The sequence below is a fragment of the Myotis daubentonii genome, chromosome 12 (assembly GCF_963259705.1).
Source record: "Myotis daubentonii chromosome 12, mMyoDau2.1, whole genome shotgun sequence".
NCBI classification, from domain to species: Eukaryota; Metazoa; Chordata; class Mammalia; order Chiroptera; family Vespertilionidae; genus Myotis; species Myotis daubentonii.
Genome location: NC_081851.1, coordinates 77,815,647 through 77,835,464, shown reverse-complemented (window position 1 = coordinate 77,835,464; position 19,818 = coordinate 77,815,647). Strand labels below are relative to the sequence as shown.

The following is a 19,818-nucleotide window of genomic DNA, read 5'->3' as shown; positions in this document are numbered from 1 at the left end:
GTGTGTGTGTGTTTGTGTAGTGGGGTGGGGGCTGTGCAGGGCAGAGCATGCAGTCAGTGCCTGGAGCTTCCTCAAAAAGGTAAAGATAAAACCGGAAACTCGTTTGTGCACTTAGAACATGATGTCTTTTTTGCAGGCAGCTATGGATATCCCTGGGTTGCAACTCAATAACCAAGACTACTTTCCTTACGTCTACTTCCGCATCGACCTCAGTCTTCTCGACTAGCACGCCGAGTGGGCGCCGCTCAGCTCCTGTCATGCGGACGACATGACGGACGCTCCTTTCGTCTCCTACAGGACTTAGATTTCCAGAGAAATGGCTCACAGAAGTTGCTCACTGTTGTATTTATTTTTTGTAAGTTACAATAAAGAAGTGCTCAGTCCTTCCAATGGGCTCTTCACTTACCTCCTAACATAATCCACACTTCCTTTTTCTGAATGTCTTACATGGATGGGGACTGCTTGGCAAGGGGCCACCTGCTGCTGTCTGTCTTAAGGGACGCTTTGTGAGGACTCAGTAGCAACACTGAAAACGTGCGCTAACTGTACAACCTGCTGCAGCCCCCGCCGTTGCTGCTGGTGGCCCCACGCGCGCTGGGGCCTGAGCCGTTCCCACTGCGGGGCTGCCTGTCGTCCTGTGAACTCCTCTCCACTTCACAGCCCGGGGAGCCTGGCCTGCGGCCACGGGAATGTGTGCTGTGGGGCACCCAGATGGCGTCATCCGTCACACCTTCTTAGAAAGGAAAGGCCTCAGGGCCAGACCGTCATCACCAGATCAATTTACTGGCTAAGCATCAGGCTCTGAATTTATGACGGGGACACTAATTTCATACATTTGTTGGCATTGTCCAAAATATTGTTTTATTCTTTCATGGAAAAGCCATTAATATTCAAATGAAAGAATCACATTAAAAAACTGACATAAGAAACAGCCTCCAAGAACACCCCAGCAGCAGTCAGAGGGAGGGAAAGTGTTTCAACAGCCCAGAAGTTTTCTTCAAAATAGTACTTGACAGAAGCCACCCCATCCACTGGCTACAATTCATAGAATTTTTCACTGTTTTCTTGAGATGCAAAAGTTCATTGTTGCAGTGTTTTCAAATGACCAATCAAGTGCTACTTCTTGGTTACAAGGCCACAGTAGATGCGTCTGATTGCAGAGAACGTTCCTCCACTGCTGGAAACATCTGCTCCCAAGAAAAGAAGGCGCAAGTTGTGCTGAGCCTCACAACTCGTCTTTCTCCAAGTCGTCCAGCTCCACGTCGCTGAGGTCAATGTCGTCTTCCACAGGGAGCTGCAAAACAGGGAACCACGTCAGGCCCGCAGTCAGGCGCAGGCACAGGCGGCCCTGGAGCTCGCAGTCTCCGCTCACGGAGGAGGAATGATCCCGAGGGGCTCCGGACCACAACACCAGCTCCTGCCCGACCCAGGTCTACTCTACAGCTGGGCGAGAAGCTGAGAACATAGGGAACATGGCTCTACTGGCACTCTTGAGCTTGGCCTATCAGGAGGGCAGGCAGAATGTGCCAGAATAAAGGCTCATTTCAAAGCTGTGACTTCCCATTTCTGTAAGGCAGGTGCATGAATTCAAGGTTCATGTTCACGCTGGGGTGCTGTCCGGAAAGCAAGCTCATTATGGCCTGATCTTGAGGTCTGTGTTAAGCAAACCAAATGCCATGCAGCCATAGTCACACGGGGGATGGGATGAGGCCCTGAGAGGAGGGACCTCCCTGAGGCTGTGATGTTTCTGGCATCAGGTGAAGGCTTAGGTCCTAACCCTAACCCTTTCCCAGGGGGGCCAAGGGCCGGCTCCCTCCCCTTCCTCCCCACCCCGAAAATTCTGGTCGACCAGCATTCCCCAAAACAGGAGGCCGCGGGAGACGGTTGCATGGTGGCTGGTCGACCAGATGTCCCGGCCCGGACTTGGTCTCCGGTGGGCGACTGTGAGAGAGCGGGTCGTTCCTTCGGAAAGGATTCGGTTCACAAGCAGCAAAGATGCGCAGGGACCGGGAAGGTAAAAAGAGGATGGCATCCCCGCCACGAGTCCTGCGCACAGCCTCCCGCCCCGTCCCGGGACTCACCTCGCCATCCTTGCCGTCCCAAGGCTCTCTGGTGCTGATGGTGGGGAAAGCCCCCCCTCCTACGGGTGCTGTGGATCCTCGCCCAAAAGAGAGCTCCCTTGGGGGAAACAGCCAAACAAGCGCAGGCGTTAGAGGGACTGCGGGTGCACGGAGAGCCAGCTGTAGAGGATGGTCTGCCACCTGCTCATGCAGCCACCCCCCCGGGACACGCCATGAACGGCACTGCCTGTTCAAGCAGGACCACCGCACACCAGGCCTGGAATCCACCGGCGTCGGCGTCAGACAGAGCGGCTCATTTAACAAACAGCACGTGTATTTTACTAAAATACAAATTATGTAAAACTACCAAGTTGAGAGTTAAGCCCCAGAAAGGCTGTGTGAAAGACGGCGATTCCATTCCTCTCCTCGGTCCCACAGCGAGCCCCGATTCCACAGGCCCCGGTGACAGACCACGGACAGTGCGAGCACTTCCCTCGCCGCTCGGCTTCAGGGAGACGCGAGCCCTGCCTCTGGCAGGCGCTGGGAGAGAACAGGCCCGGGAAGACCGCAGGCTGGGAAACGGCTGCTGTACAGGAGCCTCGAATGTGCTCGGGTGAAGGGCGCTGGAATGTGGGCTTGGAAACCCCAAAGGATAGATACTACGTGTCCTGTGGGTGCTTGACAGCCGCTATCTGCACGTGGGAAAGTGGGGAAACGTAACTGCTACTCTGCCTGTTTGACAGTAACACCATTCTGAAATAACTACACTCTAAGACCAACGCCCAGAAATGGCAACCGGATCATCTGAGGTCAAGGGCCCCAAGCACGCTCGGGTGGGAATGGGGGAGACAGGCTGCTTCCGCCGCCCATGAGACCTTGACGAGAATCAGGAAGAGCCCAGTATCAACTGAACAGAATGACAAGGTGACCAGAGAACAGGGAAGCATGAGCATCAACTGCTACTGCAGAACATTCCCATGGAAAAGGCAACTGAAAAGCTCAAATGTATAAACTTCTAAGTCTCTGATGTCAAATACAAACTAATTCCACTTATTGCCTGTTCTACATCAACCCAGTTTTGAATCAAAGCCCACAGCTAAAACAAGCAGACAAAACAAAAACAACTCAAAAGGGCAAAAAGGTTACCTGAGAAACTCGTTAATGCCTTGCTCACTGAAAGACCCTTTTAGAAGAGCGAACTTCATCTTGCGCGCGTTAATGGCCGCCATGGCGGGGTAGCCAAACCCCCCGATCCCCAGTGCATTCTCCAGCTCAGACTGCGCGCCAGCTTCCGTCCACAGCCACCTAGGAAGGCAGACTGGTTTCAGGGCAAAGGCCCCTTTCAATTCAGTTAGACCCTAACTAGCAGATCTTGATTAAAGAACAAAAGACTACACTTCAAATATTTTATGGATGAAATAAATGAGAACAAAAGGTAAGTTTTAAAAAATAATGTATTCTATATGTGCTCCTGAGTAATACAGTTCCTCCCTCAAGTTTCCTACACCCCAACTCCAGAAGTCCCCCAAATGGACTGGTCTACCTATAAGACAGTTTCTCCACCCACCCCCATCTCCAAAATATTGTCCACTAAGCCTCATGAACTTTCTGTGTTTGTTACCAATTTCATTTAGGTAATTATGTATCATTTAGGTAATTATAACACATGTAACAACTACTTTTTAAAAAGTTATGGATATGCCATCATTATCCCATACAGAGTGGTGCAAAAGTAGGTTTACAGCTGTTCATATGGAAAATATACAATCAGTAAATAATGCAGGAATAAACTATTTCATGTACTCACAACTCTAAACCTACTTTTGCCCCACCCTGTATAACAATGTTCAACCAACCCGGCCGGCTTGGCTCAGTGGTTGAGCATCGAACCAATGAATCAAGAGGTCACAGTCTGATTCCTGGTCAGGGCACATGCCTGGGTTGGGGACTCAATCTCGTGTGGGGTGTGGAGGAGGCAGATCAATGATTCTCTCTCATCATTGATCTTTCTATCTCTCTCTCCCCCTTTCTCTTCCTCTCAGAAATCAATAAAAATATATTTAATTTTTAAAAAAATGCTCAACCAAATTTCTTAACTTCTACAAAGGTGAAAATGAAAAACTACTGCAGGCGGCCTTCTGTCGGCACACAATCAATGCCTGCCGAACTAACAGGAAGCACAAAGCACAGTGAGAGTGATTGCAGGGGGACTGCAACACAGGACGAGGATGAGAAGCCAAAAGATAAAGAGAGGAGACAGGCATCCTTTGTTTTAAAAATGTGTCTAGATCTGGCGTTGCAGGGGAGGGTACAGAAGCACCTCTGTTTCTTCCTCCTTATCTAGCCTTCGAGGCCAGCTAGAATTCAACTATGTTACTAATTAAGTTTTTGCTTGCTAGCCTGGGACCCCCATGTTACAAACAACTGCCTTATAAGTAAGAAACCTGCAGTACTTTTCTTCCTAAATGACACAAACAGGAACCCAGCCTAAGAAAACTGAGGGAGCCACACCCTTTCAGGAAGCACCACCTCTCCTGCCCACGAGGGAGGGACTAAGTTCAGGAACTTACCCCCACATTTTCTTCTTGTATTTGTCTGCCAATTTCAGAAGAACTTCCAAATAAGAATTTCTGCCTGCCGCTCCTGATTTAAACAAACAGAAATTGTAAAGACAGAAATAAAGGAGCAGCATGAATTGCTTTAGAAAATGTTCAGAGCAGCGAGTTCCTGTTTGTCGTACCCGTGTCGAGAATGTGGGGCAGGACGGCCACCACACAGAGCTGGTGCTCCTCACACGTCTTCTTGGCGACGTCCTCATTGATGATCTGGGACCCGGCAGACAGGGACGGAGACAAAACCTTAGCACCATCACTTCCATTACAGGGCAGAGCAGGAGTCTCCCAGGACACTTCCTGCTGCTCCCGAGCCTCCACCAGCCCCGCCTCAGAGGCTCTGTGACGGGTCCTCAGCCGTATGGGGGTGCTGAGGACTCGCACCCACAGTCTCTGAAGTCAGAATGCCCGGCGCTGCCTGGCTCTGACACTTCTGTCATACTTATGCGCATCATATATTTTTATGAATTTGCAGCTCCCCGTGCCTCAGTTTCCTCATATGTTAAATGGAGATTAAAAACAGTATTTACTGCTACGTGTTCATGTGAGAATTAAATGAGGGAAATTTACATGAAAGCAGAACAGTGCCTAGTACATAGTTCACTGCTCAATAATGCCGGCTATTACTCTCAGAATGAAAGGAAAGACCCATTCTATTGCTGAGAAGCTCAGGTGTACTTTTTCACAATGCAATGATCTCAGTGCTAACGTTAGGAAAAGCAGCGATTTAACCGACAGGTTTTGCCCATTTGAAAGCACAGAAACACTTTAAAGAGGATTTTAAAGGAGAAGAGTCAATGTGAAGAGAGGCCTACTGCCCCCCTCCCGTCAGACGAAGCCGTCCCTCCCTGTGCGACAGGCCTGCTGACCTCGAGCAGCTCAGGAGGCGGAGCGTTATCAGAAAACAGGTCCAGGGCCCGGGAGACGATGTCAGATCTTGTCCGCCCCCCGTCATAATCCACAGGAGACTCGCCTTTCTGGAATATCTTGATTGTAGGAAATCCCCTAATCTATTAAAGATCAAATGAGCATTTAATAAGAAGCAAGGTAATCTTTATGGTTTCTGAAACCACCTTCTGAGTAATTTAAGGTAAAAAATATTCCCAGCCTGCATCCGTGTCCGAGGATGACACACAGGTCTATAAGTCAGGGGGTTTAACAATCTGATGCAGGGCGTGGCCAGGTCTTATTCAAACCCTGGACATACATGTAACATATCTGCTCTAGAACAAATGGACCCACTCAAAAGCCCTACGAACAACTTGCACGTGCGTGGGAAGGCTAAAGGCCCACACTAGGCGCACAGGAACAGTGGAATCCTGGGAGGGACAGCTCCCAGACTCACTACTTACTAGTTGTAACAGTAAGTGGCTTAATTTCTTCATGACAAGAAGGCAAAACACCCCTCCTCTCACACGGAGGCCTGGTGTTCTGGGTAAAGCAGCAGGGAAAAGGCGAGTATGTCACAGAGAAGAGCCTGGGAAACGTACCCCGTACCGGCCGGTCAGCATCTGGTTGGCCGTGGCGTCCACGGCCGCCAGCTTCACCTTCCCTCTCGTCTGCTCTTTCACCTCGGTGGCTGCCGCGGCCCATTCTGGCTCCAGGCTGCGGACAAACAGCCTCCTCTCAGCACAGAGACTTTAACTGAGGGGCGCTTCCGCCCGCCCGGGGACGTCGCACTCGGAAAACATTCTCCGTAGGTTTATGAAAGACATGATGCGCCCTTCCCATGAGCTTCCCGGTCCTTCATCACTCCCCTGGTTTGACTGCTTAGCTCTGTTAACCTCTGAAATCTGACAGAGGAAACTCCTGGGACTAAAGCCAATGTTTATCGCTTGCTTAGAGTCAGAGCATTTTGGGAGGAGATACTGGTTATATCTATGATCTGGTTCAGCTTTTCGAAGGGAGTTACACACTCACTTACATGTGGAATCTAAGCACACACACGCAACAAGCTCCTTGACACGGAACAGATTGGTGGTTGCTAGAGGCAGGGGGCAGGGTGGGCGAAGACGAAGAGAGTAAAACACAAAAACAAAAACAGAAAACCCCGAAGCAAGCCCGATAATTGTATTGAAAACTCTGACTTAAGAAAAAGACTTGGTTCAGAGCACTTACTTTTTGCAGTGTCCACACCAGGGGGCGTAAAACTCAACCATCCAAACGTCTTCACTGTCAAGAACATTCTTGTCAAAGCTGTCGTCCGTCAGCTCGATCACGTCTTTCTTACTTGAGCTTTCACTTCGACCCTGTCATCGGGACATCAAACGTTAAACTACGCAGTGGCCAAAAGAACAGGATCCCTATTCTAAACGCACCGGTAACTAAATCGCCTCTACATTTTAACGTTTTTTGAGTTTTTCTTTCAAGTAAAAACTACTCTGTCAAATGAGGACACTGTGTTAATCGTTTTTGCTGGATAAACAATATTTAGTTTCAAACAGTTACCTGTAGTACATTCAGTATAACACAACAGGGATCTAAATTCGGTCCCTTGCTGTTTGTCTAAGAGAAACTTCAGACCGGCTCAAAGAATCACCTTAACAACACGATTCTAATTCAGACTCCAGCTCACTGCTGGCGACCCCAGGATGCCGCACGTCACTGCCGTTACCACCTTTCCACAGTCTCTGCCACTGAAGAAAGAGAAAGTAACCCTCCCCTGCCTTTTCTCCAGTGCCGACCCTGAGAAACCGTGAGCGCTGCGACCTTGCTCTGCTGCCTGGGCCCCAGCCCGGAGCGAGGGGGCGACTGCTCATTCCGTGACCAAGCCTGAGATGCAGGCAAGGGCGCCAAGAGGAGCAGAGGGCCCTTTAGCTACATTTACCAGGGAACCCAATGCCCTTCACCAGATCGTAAGCATCTGATGGCTAAACGTCACACCTCATACCAGGGCATCTGAAACACCAAGCCATAGAGCAGGAACTTCTTTCTCCTCTTCCCTACGCACTTATGGAGAATTTCCCATGGATCTGGGCTCACTGCCCCGGATTTGGGCCAAGAGGGCACCCAAATTCCACCTGTGCCGTCGATCGGAGGAGCTGGGCCCTCCTCTCTGTGCACGTGAGCGTGGCCTGGCGCTCTCCCTCTGCGCCCACTCCTCTCCCAGCCCCGGGCCGAGGAGGCCTCTCTGGGGCTGGCTCTGGGCCCGCGGGTGGGCAGGGTGCCTTGGGACTGACTGGCTACCATGACGGTGGTTCTGAGGCGGCCAAATGAGCAAGCTGGAGGGCTGACTCCCTCTGGGTCAGGGGACCCAGCCTCCTATTATTTTTTAAAAGGAAACCCACCAATTTGCAGTATTTAAAAAAGAAACCTATCTTCCGCCAGGGGTGCACTGAGGCTTCACCATCATCACACAGGAGAGCCGACCCCAGAGCCTTACCTGTCTTCCAGAGCTGTAGCCCCTGCCCCCCAGGCGGTCCTTGACGAGCTGGCGCAGGGCACCGAGAGCGGCATCCACGATGGCGTCCGCAGTCCTGCCACCTGCAGGGACAAGGCATCAGCAGAGCAGTGGGCGGCTGCACGCCCTGCGCTAAGACTCAAGAATGACAACCGCCTTCGGAAGTCTGCGATTTCTAAGGTAAAACTCAAATAAAATCGCGTCAGAAAGTTTCATCTTCCTTTTTTTCTTACAGAATTTCCTAATCAAACTGCCTAGAAGGATCAAAGCTGAGAACACCTCACTCCTGACATAGAAAACACGGCACAGCAACACGCTGAGTGCATCCCATGTCCCGATCAGCTAGTGCTGCACCCCTGGCGGAGACTCCCAGGGCCAGTGCCTACACAGAAGGCGGAGGCCACGGGAGAACAGGCTCCGGCTCGGCCCTGAGCCGTGACCTCCCACCAATCCTCACCTGAAATACACCAAGTCAAGGAACATGCGAGCCAAAGGCAAGCGAGGGTTTTCTCTAGACCAAGAGTCGACAAATTCTTACTTTATTTATAAAAACAGGCAGCAAGCCAAATGCAAAATGCAACCCCTACTCTAAACACTTGTTTTTTCCAAGTTAGCAAAGCAAATTATTATTCTGAAGCAGAAAGCAGATGTTTATTCAGAAAAATGAAACTGATCATCTGACGAAAGTTCAGAGCTGGTGTCTGGAAGAAAGGGGGTGTGTAAGGCCTCGCTGCAGGATTCGGTTCCACAGCTTGGTGACGAGCCAGCAACACTGTCTTTACCACGTCACAGGCTTTACATGTACGAGTTCAGGGGTAAAACAGGTTTTCACGCGCCATTTCACAGACAAGCAGCAGGTCCAGGAGTGAAGTGTTCTGTTCAGTTATAAAGCCCGTGTGATGAGGCCAACGTAAAGCCAGGCTGCTGCCAGCAAGTTCCTCTCTCCAGACCCTGCCCTCCCTCGAGTTCCCTTCCTGAGAAGGGCCTACCAGCTGGACACAGGCGGCCACCAGCAGAGATGCTACAGCAACACCTTGCTTGACTGGGATGCTGGTTCCCCTCCCCCTGCCCCCCAAACTTGTTTTGCTCACATAAAACAAAACCGATTGACTCTAAGTTGTCACTTTAGGGCCCATGTAATGAAATCTTAAAAAAAATATATCAAATGAGCCATAATTTAAACTTTAAATACATTATGCCCAATACTTTTTATTAGGACCACAAACATAGCCCAAACTAGCAACTCTGATTATCTTACATATGATGATGATCTGCCTGTGATATTCTAAAATGCAATAGGATCATTGCATAAAAGAACCCACAGGGTAACTAAAATAACATTTAGCTTTGAGAGCCTGGAGCCAGAATTCTCTCCTCAGTTGCCTCCGTGACTAAGAGCAGATACTCACGATTTACTTATCTACAAAGCAGGGAAACTTTGTAGTTACTTCTCAATAGTCTGGGAGACTGAGTAAAAGCTTTAATACTATATGTTTACAAGACAAAGATTCATGGGCGAAATACTCCATAGTAACATCAACAGTTTAAATTGACTCTCAAATGATAAGCCTTCTCTCTGCCACATGGCTCTGCGAGACCCTTTCCTACAGTTAGAGGGCAGAGAGCTCACAGCAAGACATTTGTAGCCCTGGCCAGTGTGCTCAGTGGTTAGACCATCGGCTTATGCCCCCCAAGGATCATGAGTTCGATCTCCGGCCCGTCAGAGAGTGTGCAGGAGGCAACCAATGAATGCATCTCTCACTTCGATGTTTCTCTCTCTCCATCCCCCTCACTTCCATTCTCTCTAAAAAAAAAAAAAAAAAAAAAAAAAAAAAATCAATGAGGAAAATATCCTCAGGAGAGGATTAACAAAAACAACAAAAACCACTTGAAAATCTTTATTCAGTATCAAGTAACTGTGAAGTACTAAGTAGCTAGTATTTTTTTTGTTATATAAAAAGAAAGACAAGAGGGAAGCACAGAACATCACTCTATCGCTGCAAAGGCCGTGTGGGCTAAGCCAAATGAACGACAACTTTTTACCTGCACGACACCCATTTCAGCTTCAGAACCAACCAGAAGAGGTGGGAATCGCTCTGTGCCATTGCAGGGCTAAGGAGGTTTAGGCACAAGGAGGCTGAGGCAGCAGGGCAAGCAAGTTACAGAATCCTAGTTTTCTCCTAGTGTCCCCCCACCTGCTCAAATGAAAATGCCACCAGGGAAGGAGGTAGCCAAGTCCTTACCCTGATAATCTTCTGGTCTGTTTTTGTTGGATCCAAAAATCTTGATGGTAGGGAACCCCTGCACCCCATACTGGCCTCCGAGGGACTGATGCTTATCCGCGTCCACAGCACCCACCTTCACAACACCCTGTGGAGACGCGAGAGAGCTGTCTACTTGCAGCTGCAGCCGAGTTGACAAGAACCAGCATCTGATTCACGTCAACATCACAGATAACAAAGGGCTTTACACAGAGCGAGCGAGGGCTTCAGTCTGGGAAACCATTCCCAAGAGGAACGATGAGTGAAACACAAATTCGCCCATGAAACAGAACTGACAGACGACATAAACATTAAAATGGACAGTATACCTTTGCTTCCTAGCTCATTTGGGCATCAAAACAAGGGTTTTGAGCTTTAATAGGCAAATTAGTTTCGTATTATGCATTAACTCACTAGCATGAATTGAAACATACACAAGTGAATGTGGACATCTCAAAAACTTACTTTTAATGCAGTTGCTACTTTCTTCCATTCTGGTGTTAACCGTTGGCAGTGGCCACACCTTTTAGGGGATAAAAACACAAGTAAGGCAACAGTTAAAGCCTTTGACCCCCAATTCAAAAATCACCCACAACAGTGTACAGAGTGACAGGCCCGGGGTGATGGCTGACAGAGAGTACAAGCATCAGTAAAACAGGAACCTGAAGGAGCTCATCTTTGTATGACTTTATTAAAATCCTCTTTCATCTCAGAACTTTAAAGTGTTTCCTAACTGCTGCTCAATTAAATTCTATTCAGTTTGAACAAACTCTAGCACTCCTGACTCCATACCAGAGACTAAACTTTAGCGTGTACCTGGTCAAGGGAGCCTCAACGTGTGGCTCCAGCTGTACGGCAATGTGGCAGCATCACCTCCTAAAGCAGAGGGGTTCTGCCTTTATTTGCTGCACTGGATATTAAGTGAAATATTCATGGGGACTGGATATTAAGTGAAATATTCATGGGGACTGGATATTAAGTGAAATATTTCATGGGGACTGGATATTAAGTGAAATATTCATGGGGACTGGATATTAAGTGAAATATTCATGGGGACTGGATATTAAGTGAAATATTTCATGGGGACTGGATATTAAGTGAAATATTTCATGGGGACTGGATATTAAGTGAAATATTCATGGGGACTGGATATTAAGTGAAATATTTCATGGGGACTGGATATTAAGTGAAATATTCATGGGGACTGGATATTAAGTGAAATATTTCATGGGGACTGGATATTAAGTGAAATATTTCATGGGGACTGGATATTAAGTGAAATATTCATGGGGACTGGATATTAAGTGAAATATTTCATAGGGACTGGATATTAAGTGAAATACTTCATGGGGACTGGATATTAAGTGAAATATTTCATGGGGACTGGATATTAAGTGAAATATTTCATAGGGACTGGATATTAAGTGAAATATTTCATGGGGACTGGATATTAAGTGAAATATTCATGGGGACTGGATATTAAGTGAAATATTTCATGGGGACTGGATATTAAGTGAAATATTCATGGGGACTGGATATTAAGTGAAATATTTCATGAGGACTGGATATTAAGTGAAATATTCATGGGGACTGGATATTAAGTGAAATATTTCATGGGGACTGGATATTAAGTGAAATATTTCATGGGGACTGGATATTAAGTGAAATATTTCATGAGGACTGGATATTAAGTGAAATATTTCATGGGGACTGGATATTAAGTGAAATATTCATGGGGACTGGATATTAAGTGAAGTATTTCATGAGGACTGGGTATTAAGTGAAATATTTCATGAGGACTGGTATTATGTTTCCGAAACTCAGCTTCATGGTCTTCCAAAGGAAAAGCTAAAGCAACAGTGGAAACCTTCCATCAGGCAGGCCTCAGGGGGAATGTGCCTGACTGTCCTGTGTGAGCTCGAAGGCACAGTTCACTCCTCAGAGGACCACTCTGGGTCTCAGGTCACCAGCAGCTCCCCTGCAGGTGCACTTGGTGGGAGTCGGGTCCCCCCAAGGCAGGCGTGGCCTGCCCGTTCACAGCTGTGACAGTCTCCTGCCACTTCGCACCGCTCCCACTGACCGTCTCTACATTTCTATTTGTTGGGTTTTGTTTTGTTTTCGTTAAATGTTTTAACTACATACTGTATTCTGACTATATATATAATTGTACACCATTAATGTCAATAGTAATTACATCTTCACCCCACGAGGGTTTTTTCCAACAATGAATGTAAAGCAAGACAATAACTTACATATTTCTGGGAGCAACCCTCTTTAAGAAACAGAATGGAGTCCATCACTGGCCCTTCCCTTTCCTTTGCCCAACGTTCTTTCTTTAGTTTCCCTCCTGTCCCCATCCTACTTGCCTCGTTGTAAGGATAAACCATCTTGAATTATAAGTTTCTTTTCCTTTTCTTGCAACATTAGCTACTCCCCCCTCCACACACACACACACTTGGCTCAATCTCCATGGCCCTTCATAAACAATCCTTTGTGGAGTCTCCCACGTCTGCTTCTTCTAAGGAGTGAAGTAGGTAAACTAGATGGCCGAACAAAATCGCATTTTATATAGCATTTTTCCTTCTAAAGTACCACAAACAACAGACAACTATTTTATAATACTTACCATGGAGCAAAGAATTCTACAAACCACAAACTGTTACTTTGAATAACTTCTTGGTTGAAATTTGATGGAGTTAATTCGATTACATCATCACTAGAGGAGTACAGCCCGTTCGCTGTTAGAAAGAAGGTGCAGCTCACCAGACCTGGAGGAACCACCAAAAGCAGGTCATCAGCAGCAGGACACCCAGGCGGCCAGGCTTCTCCCACTGACCAAGGCCCTTCGCACTGGAGGACGGCCTGGGTCGGTCCCTCCTAGCCCTGTGCCCCTCTCCCTGCTGCTGTCGGAGCCCCTAGAATCCTCCTCCCACTGGCGCAATCCACACGCTCCTCTCTGGAGATGCACTGGAAAACGATTTAAACATTATTCTAGTGCCTTCGTTCTCTATACCCACCCTACGAGGTAGCACTACTATTGCCACTTTATGGGCCAGGACACGGAAACACTGGGAGGCTACATCTAGCTGTGAGCTTGGGTAGCCCACGCAGTATTTGTTCCCTGTGTTATTCAGTTGCCATATCAGCATGCCATCTTCATTTTTTAAATTTTGTTTTATTGTTTAAAGTATTACAAATAGTGGTACATATGTCTCCTTTTTTCCACCCATTGACCTTCCCCGGGCTTCCCCTATCCCCCGGCACATGCCCCCCCCCCCCCCCCCCCGCAGTGTCTTGTGTCCATTGGTTATGCTTATATCCGTGCATACAAGTCCTTCGGTAATCTCTTACCACCCCCCGCCCCCAACACTCCCCAGCCTTCCCGCATGCCATCTTTATTAAAGCCTTTTTTCTTAATTGTAGGGAAAAATAATTATTTGTTTCCCCTACTAGACTGGGACTCTCTCAAGGGCAATGACCATTTTAATACTTTTATTTCTACTACACTATCAAATGGCATATCACCAGGCACTCACGTTGTTGCTGGATGAGCTTACAAAGATTTTTCATGTGGTTAGTGGTATAAAGCGAACAGTCTATTGTGTCATAACGGCACAGTTTAGCTACACTGTGGACCAAGTGTATTTTTGTTAGTCACTCTAGGAACTCAATGCAATTTTTAACAACTATATTTAAAAAAAACACACACAAGTTCTGAACTGGCTTACAAGTATTTTAAGAACTCAAGTCTTTTAAATTGGTAATACTATCAAAATTGTACCTCCTCTTTTAAAATTCATATATAATTTTGTTTTTTAATTACATTGTTTTACACTGAAGAACAATGCTAAATAAGAGATTGTTCTTGATTTTAAGAGGAATAATTTCCCATATGCATGATGCTGGCTTTTGAGTTGAAACAGATAAACTATGTCATTAATGAAATTTCTATTACTGTCTTTTCAGCATCTATGAGAATTATCATATAATTTCTTTTAATCTGTTGATAAAACGAATGAAAAGTGAGTGACCCATCTTCTAAGCTAGTGTGTGTATATATGCCATCTTAGTCACATTTTCAAATGGAACTTTTTAGAATAACTCAATGGTAAATTTCTTCTGGAATTAATTGTTCTATTACTGAATATTCCACCTAATACTTACATAGCACTTTCTATTTTCAAATCACTTACAAACACATCAGATCACTTGATTTTTCGCAGCATCACTAACTAGAGACGAGAACCATCCTTACTGTAAAGGGCAGAGTGAGACCAAGGCCCATCTACGGGCATGCCTATAAGTGGCAGGGCAGCTCTCTGAATTACCAGGAGAGCAGGCCACATAAGCCGAGGGAAAGGTGGGCTGGGCAACAGCAACAAATGCTACTGAGAACTTAAGCAGGAAAAGACTGAAAACTGCATCGGGTCTAGTGACAAAGTCTAGTGACAAAGACCATCGGGCCCCGGCAGCGGTGGAGGAGTGAGCATAAGCAGCAGGCAGTCTACAGAAGATCGGAGTAGGAGGGGACACGTTGGGGAAAACAATACAGTTAACTGTCAACAAGTTATGAAAAGCAGAGAACGCAACCAAATGTGGGGTAGAAGGATGGTTTCTTTTGAAAGATGGGAGTGAACTGAGCACGAAGGGAAGGCACATGTGGCGGGAGAACGGCTAAAGATAAAGTACAGGGAATCATGAACAAAATGAAATGCCCAGTCAGAGGGGAGGGACACACAGCCTGTGACAGATGGACCATCCCGTTGGGGACTGTAGCCTGAAGAGGACTGCACAGTCTTTACTCCATTTCAAGAGGCGGGGAAGGGTGAGTGTGAATGAAGAACAGAACAACCGAAGTGGCTCCCTCGATAACTGTGCTGCCCAACATGGTAGCCACTAGTCACACATGGCTACCCCACGCCGAGATGTGCCCTGGGTGCAAAAAGCACACTGCATTTCAAAAACTTGGTAGGAAAGAAAATTTAAACATATCTCATTAATATTTTTATATTGACTACATGCTGAAATAGTATTTTAGACATATTGGGTAAATAAATATATAGTAAAACAAATTTCACTCATTTTGTTGCCTTTTTCATGTGGCTACTAGAAAATTTTTGATTACCTAAGTTTGCATTAAATTTTGATTGGCTGGTGCTGCTCAATAATTTTTTCACTGCTGCAGAAAAAGTTAAATAGAGCTTGATATATTTAGTGAAGCAAGTGAATTAAGAACCTAAGCAGAGATAGTCCCAACTCCAAATAAGCTTGAAAGTAACATTGGTCCTGAAGAATCCTGAGAGCTACTGCATTTAAAGAAGTTTATCTTTTTTTTTGAAGTCAATGTGCATTGATACTTGTTCAATACATGTAGTTGTGAAATTTTCAAAAAATGGAAAAGCAAAAGAAAAGCCACCAACAGTCCCCACTAGAATATTCTTACTGACATCTCTATGCAACAAAAGTCTAAACTTTTATTATATATTTGTATAAATAGAATCTATCTATCTATATATTTATATTCCCTTCTGTAACCTTTTGTCACTCAAAATAAGTTGCAGACATTTTCTATATAATTATGGGTTACTTATCACCCCCATAGTAACCAATTCTAATGGCTCTATCATGTTGCCAATCCACTACTGACAGAATCTGATTGTTTCCCACTCTTCACTATTAACAGGCCAAGGCTGAAAATGCTTTTCACCTTTTCTCCACTCAAATGAGTGGTGACTAGTTAGGACACAATCTTACAGGGGGTGCTGGGGATTCGGCTAACATTGTGATATATTTATCTGTCCAACTGCTCCCCAGAAACTGACATCTTAACAAAGAATAACACTTCCATGGCCTGTGTGCCAGGCATTGCTCTAAACATTTAAAATATAGGAACTCGTTTAAGAACTCTATGTGGTATGTGCCCTCACGTTCCCTTTTAGGTCAGAAAAACAAAGGCACGTACCTAAGGCCGTATAATTAGAAATGGAACATGGTTATGTAGCCCACGTTATTAACCGAAGGTCTGCAGGCGGCGGAAACAATCCCAGGGAGGGTCACCAGGTCAGTCGTGGCAGGGGATTCGGTTCTTCCTTTCTCAGAACAGCAGTCAAGCCTGTACTGTCCCCTTCAAGCTAAAGTCACCAAAGGGATGGCCCATGATTTTACCTTGGGAATGAGCCTTCTGTCCATACAAAGGTGGCCACGCCCACTGACTGACACTCACTGTAACAGGGACTGAGGCCTGCACCCTCTCGCAGTCCAGGAGCCCTCGGGGGATGTCCCCGATGCGGTCAGACATCCTTAGCACTGCTGTGGAGGCAGGAGAGGCTCCTGACACCCCTGCTGCACTCGCCAGCAGTGAGCCTGGCTTCTGGCTGAGCGGTGCTCCCCCTGTGGGAGCGCACTGACCACCAGGGGTCAGCTCCTGTGTTGAGCATCTGCCCCCTGGTGGTCAGTGTGTGTCATAGCGGCCAGTGGTTCTGCAGTTCGGTGAATTTGCATATTACCCTTTTACTATATAGGACTAGAGGCCAGGTGCATGAAATTCATGCATGGTGGGGGGGGGGGGCCTTCAGCCCAGCCTGCACCCTCTCAGTCCCGCAATGAATCGCCCCAAAGATGTAGGCCCTGCCCACCCACCACAGCCCACTGGTCAGTGGCCTGGGCCTCCCTCTTTGGGGCAATCGTGGAGCCCCCCAATTGATCGCCCCACCAGCCGGTGGCCTGGGCCTTCCTCTGCAGGGTGATCATGGGGCGATGGCTGGCCCCTGACCAATTGCATCACACCCGCCTTGGCTGGTTTGGCGCCAGTGGGTGTCATAGCCTGGTCGTCCAGACGGTCGTCCTGCTGTTCGGCCAATTTGCATATTACGCTTTTATTATTACAGATTATATAGGATACTGGCGTTGGATGTTTGCTTGTCTTTAAATTTTGCCTCGTTCTCACAAGAGCCCCCGCCCCCCAATATATGGCTATCCAATGGAAATGTCTTAACAATAGAGCCTTGAGATCTAATCTTATTACACGGCAGTATGACCTGGGAGGGTTAGAAGGAAATCAAACATAATACTCAGAAAGACAGGATAAAGGATGTATAAATTCCAACAGCAAAAACATAGCCAGTAACTACCCCACAGACACCCTCAAGAAAGCCCAAACCGTAGGTGCACTTACGATGATAAAGCAGGTCAATGCTGACCAATAGCGTTCTGTCTCTAAAACTCACATCCCATTCCACTCCCAGATAATGAGCACCGATGGGGACCGGAACACCTGATGGGAGCCCGCCATCCGCGCTTGCCCTGATCCCTCCACAGCGGCTCAGGATGCTGCAAATCCACATCGGTCACCTCTCCATCCCACACCTGCCAGCAAGGCGACACGGACCAACGCAGCCACCCAGAGACCCCGCGGAGCGAGCTCCCCAGAAGGCTGATTCCATTGGTGCCCATAATGAGCCTCGGACTTGGAGAGCTTAGTCTGAGTCCACGTGTGGGCACCTTTTAAACAGATCACTCCCACCCTCATCTCTTCTCCCCGCAGCGATACGGCAGGTATTTCTATCTTGTTTGCTCTCTGCGGACGTGTACGCACTCACGAAAGCTCAGAACAGCCCACGGAGGGCCAGCCCGGGGTGGCTAAGGCACTCGCGCCCAGACACGCAACTATGCCTGCGGGGGAGGGGCTGGGCTCAACCCTGCGGTCGGTCGCTGTAAGGACGGTTAGGGCCCGGAGCAGGGGGGGTGGGGGTCCTCCACGTCGCTCCCTGGTCCCTAAGGCGGGCATTGCCATCACTCAGCCAAGTCTGGGCTCCCTGTAGTTCTGCAAAGCGCGAGCCCATGGACCGTAACCAGCTTTAGGGACGCACTGCGCCCGACGAGGCAACTGCCAGGCCCGCGTGTCGATATTTCAGTTCTTCTTGGAAGTCGGGGTCCCATCAAACAAGTGGTGAGGACAAGCGGGGTGAGGAGCCGTGACCCCCGTCCACACTCGGGGCTGAGGTCCCCTGGAGGCTGCAGCCCCAAGCCCGGCCGCCGTCAAAGGTCCAGCCCGGCCGCCAGCGCCCGCCCGCAGCCCCGGCCTCCGCCCCTCCACCCGGAGCTCGGCGCGCGGCGCTCGGACCCGGGCTCGCCGCTGTCCCGGGGTCCCCGGCGCCCCGGGTGCGAGCCCGGCCTCTGGGCTCCCTGCACCCGCCACGCTCCGCACACGCACTCCCCCCCTCCCGGGTGGCTGCAGCCCCCGCCAAGGGCGCCCTCACCTCCCCACGCGCCCCGGAGTCCGCCAGGGCCCCGCACCTCCGTCCTTGGCCCGCGCGGGGGGCACCGGCCAAGGGCTCCCTCTACCGCCCCCCGGACTCCCCGTTCACCCCCGGGCTCCATAGCCTCCCCCGGCCGCGTCCCCGCGGGGGCCAGGCCCGCGAGCCCCCACCCCAGAACGGCCAGGCCCAGGCCACGCGCCCGCCCGCTTCCCGGGCTGCGGACCGTCGTGGGGGCTCGGGGCCTCCAAACTGCGCTCCAAGACGACGAAGGACGCGCCTACCGAGCACCAGGCGAGCCATGCCGAGCGTCCGGGCCGCCGCGCGTCCTGCCGCCGCCTCTGCTCCGCCGCGCCGCGCCCCCGCCGCCCTCGTCCCGCCCTCGGCCCGCGAGGCAGGCGCCCGGCGCCGCGGAGGGGCGGCCGGAAGGCGCTCGCCAAGCCGTGGCCGCGGCTCATTGGCCCCTGCAGGCGTCGCTCATTCGCGTAGCCAATGGGAGGCGGCCGGGTAGAGGTTACGGGTCTGGTGGTTTTTTTTAACGGGGGCGGGGCGACCGGCGGAAGGAGGGACCTGTAGGGGGTGGCCGGCCCCATCGCTCCTTCCCAGGGGCCCCTCCGACCGCCACCCCTCCCGCGCGTTCGGGACTGTTTTGTTTGCGCCCAGCATTTGGTTTTTCTTATTTCTGGGGCCCTTATTCTCTCTCCCCCGCCCCCGCCTTGCCTCCGACGAGCCCCTTTCCAGGCCTGATGCACCCCTGGCCTCCCCACCCCTTACCTCTTTGTCTCCGGGGAGGATACCTGCCTTCCGGCCTTCGGTGCATCTAGGACCTTATTACATGACATTGATTTCTCTTGTTCCCGGATGAGCATTCAGCCAAAAAACACATGCTAGGCACAGACTGCATGTAACGCACGCCACCTGGTATTCGTTCTGTTGACTGTCTTTAAAAGTTGTCTTGTCCTGGGCACATGCGTGTGTAAGACCAGGTTCCCCGTGGGCCTTAAGTTACAGGGCCCTGGCTTTTCTTCCCCGCCCTGGCGGAGCCCTGGCAATGCCCTCACCCCCCTGGCAATGCCCTCACCGCCCTGGCAATGCCCTCACCCCCTGGCAATGCCCTCACCCCCCTGGAAATGCCCTCACCCGCCTGGCAATGCCCTCACCGCCCTGGCAATGCCCTCACGGGCTCCTATGTCTTGTAAGGTTTGCAGAAGTAAAATAGTTCAGGTATAA

At 49.2% G+C, this 19,818-nt stretch overlaps 2 protein-coding genes across 7 annotated transcripts in view; one reads left to right on the top strand and one right to left on the bottom strand.

The window, feature by feature from the left end:
- ATP6V1C2 (ATPase H+ transporting V1 subunit C2) overlaps positions 1-2,989 on the top strand; it is a 32,614-nt gene extending 29,625 nt beyond the window's left edge. For all 6 annotated transcript variants that reach the window (XM_059660536.1, XM_059660539.1, XM_059660537.1 and 3 more), the window contains one exon: positions 137-2,989. In XM_059660536.1, coding sequence (XP_059516519.1) covers positions 137-226 — 90 coding nt within the window. In that variant the 3' untranslated portion in view covers positions 227-2,989. The remainder of the gene's footprint in view (positions 1-136) is intronic.
- Positions 835-19,015, bottom strand: PDIA6 (protein disulfide isomerase family A member 6). Its single transcript, XM_059660543.1, has 13 exons — positions 18,873-19,015; positions 12,960-13,101; positions 10,799-10,856; positions 10,316-10,442; positions 8,055-8,155; positions 6,791-6,921; positions 6,163-6,277; positions 5,542-5,682; positions 4,801-4,885; positions 4,631-4,703; positions 3,207-3,365; positions 2,082-2,178; positions 835-1,294 (listed from the first exon to the last, which is right to left on the bottom strand). The coding sequence occupies exons 1-13, from the start codon at positions 18,889-18,891 to the stop codon at positions 1,226-1,228; spliced, it is 1,317 nt and encodes a 438-aa protein (XP_059516526.1). The 5' UTR covers positions 18,892-19,015; the 3' UTR covers positions 835-1,225.
- Between the last annotated feature and the right edge of the window lie 803 nt (positions 19,016-19,818).

Bases quoted from the DNA above. Each gene is read 5' to 3' on its own strand.
- PDIA6 (XM_059660543.1), bottom strand. The intron at 10,443-10,798 runs GTAAGTTTTTGA...GCGTCTCCACAG, and splicing joins AAGTAGCAACTGCATTAAAA to GGTGTTGTGAAGGTGGGTGC. The intron at 1,295-2,081 runs GTGAGTCCCGGG...CCTGTTTTGCAG, and splicing joins GGGACGGCAAGGATGGCGAG to CTCCCTGTGGAAGACGACAT.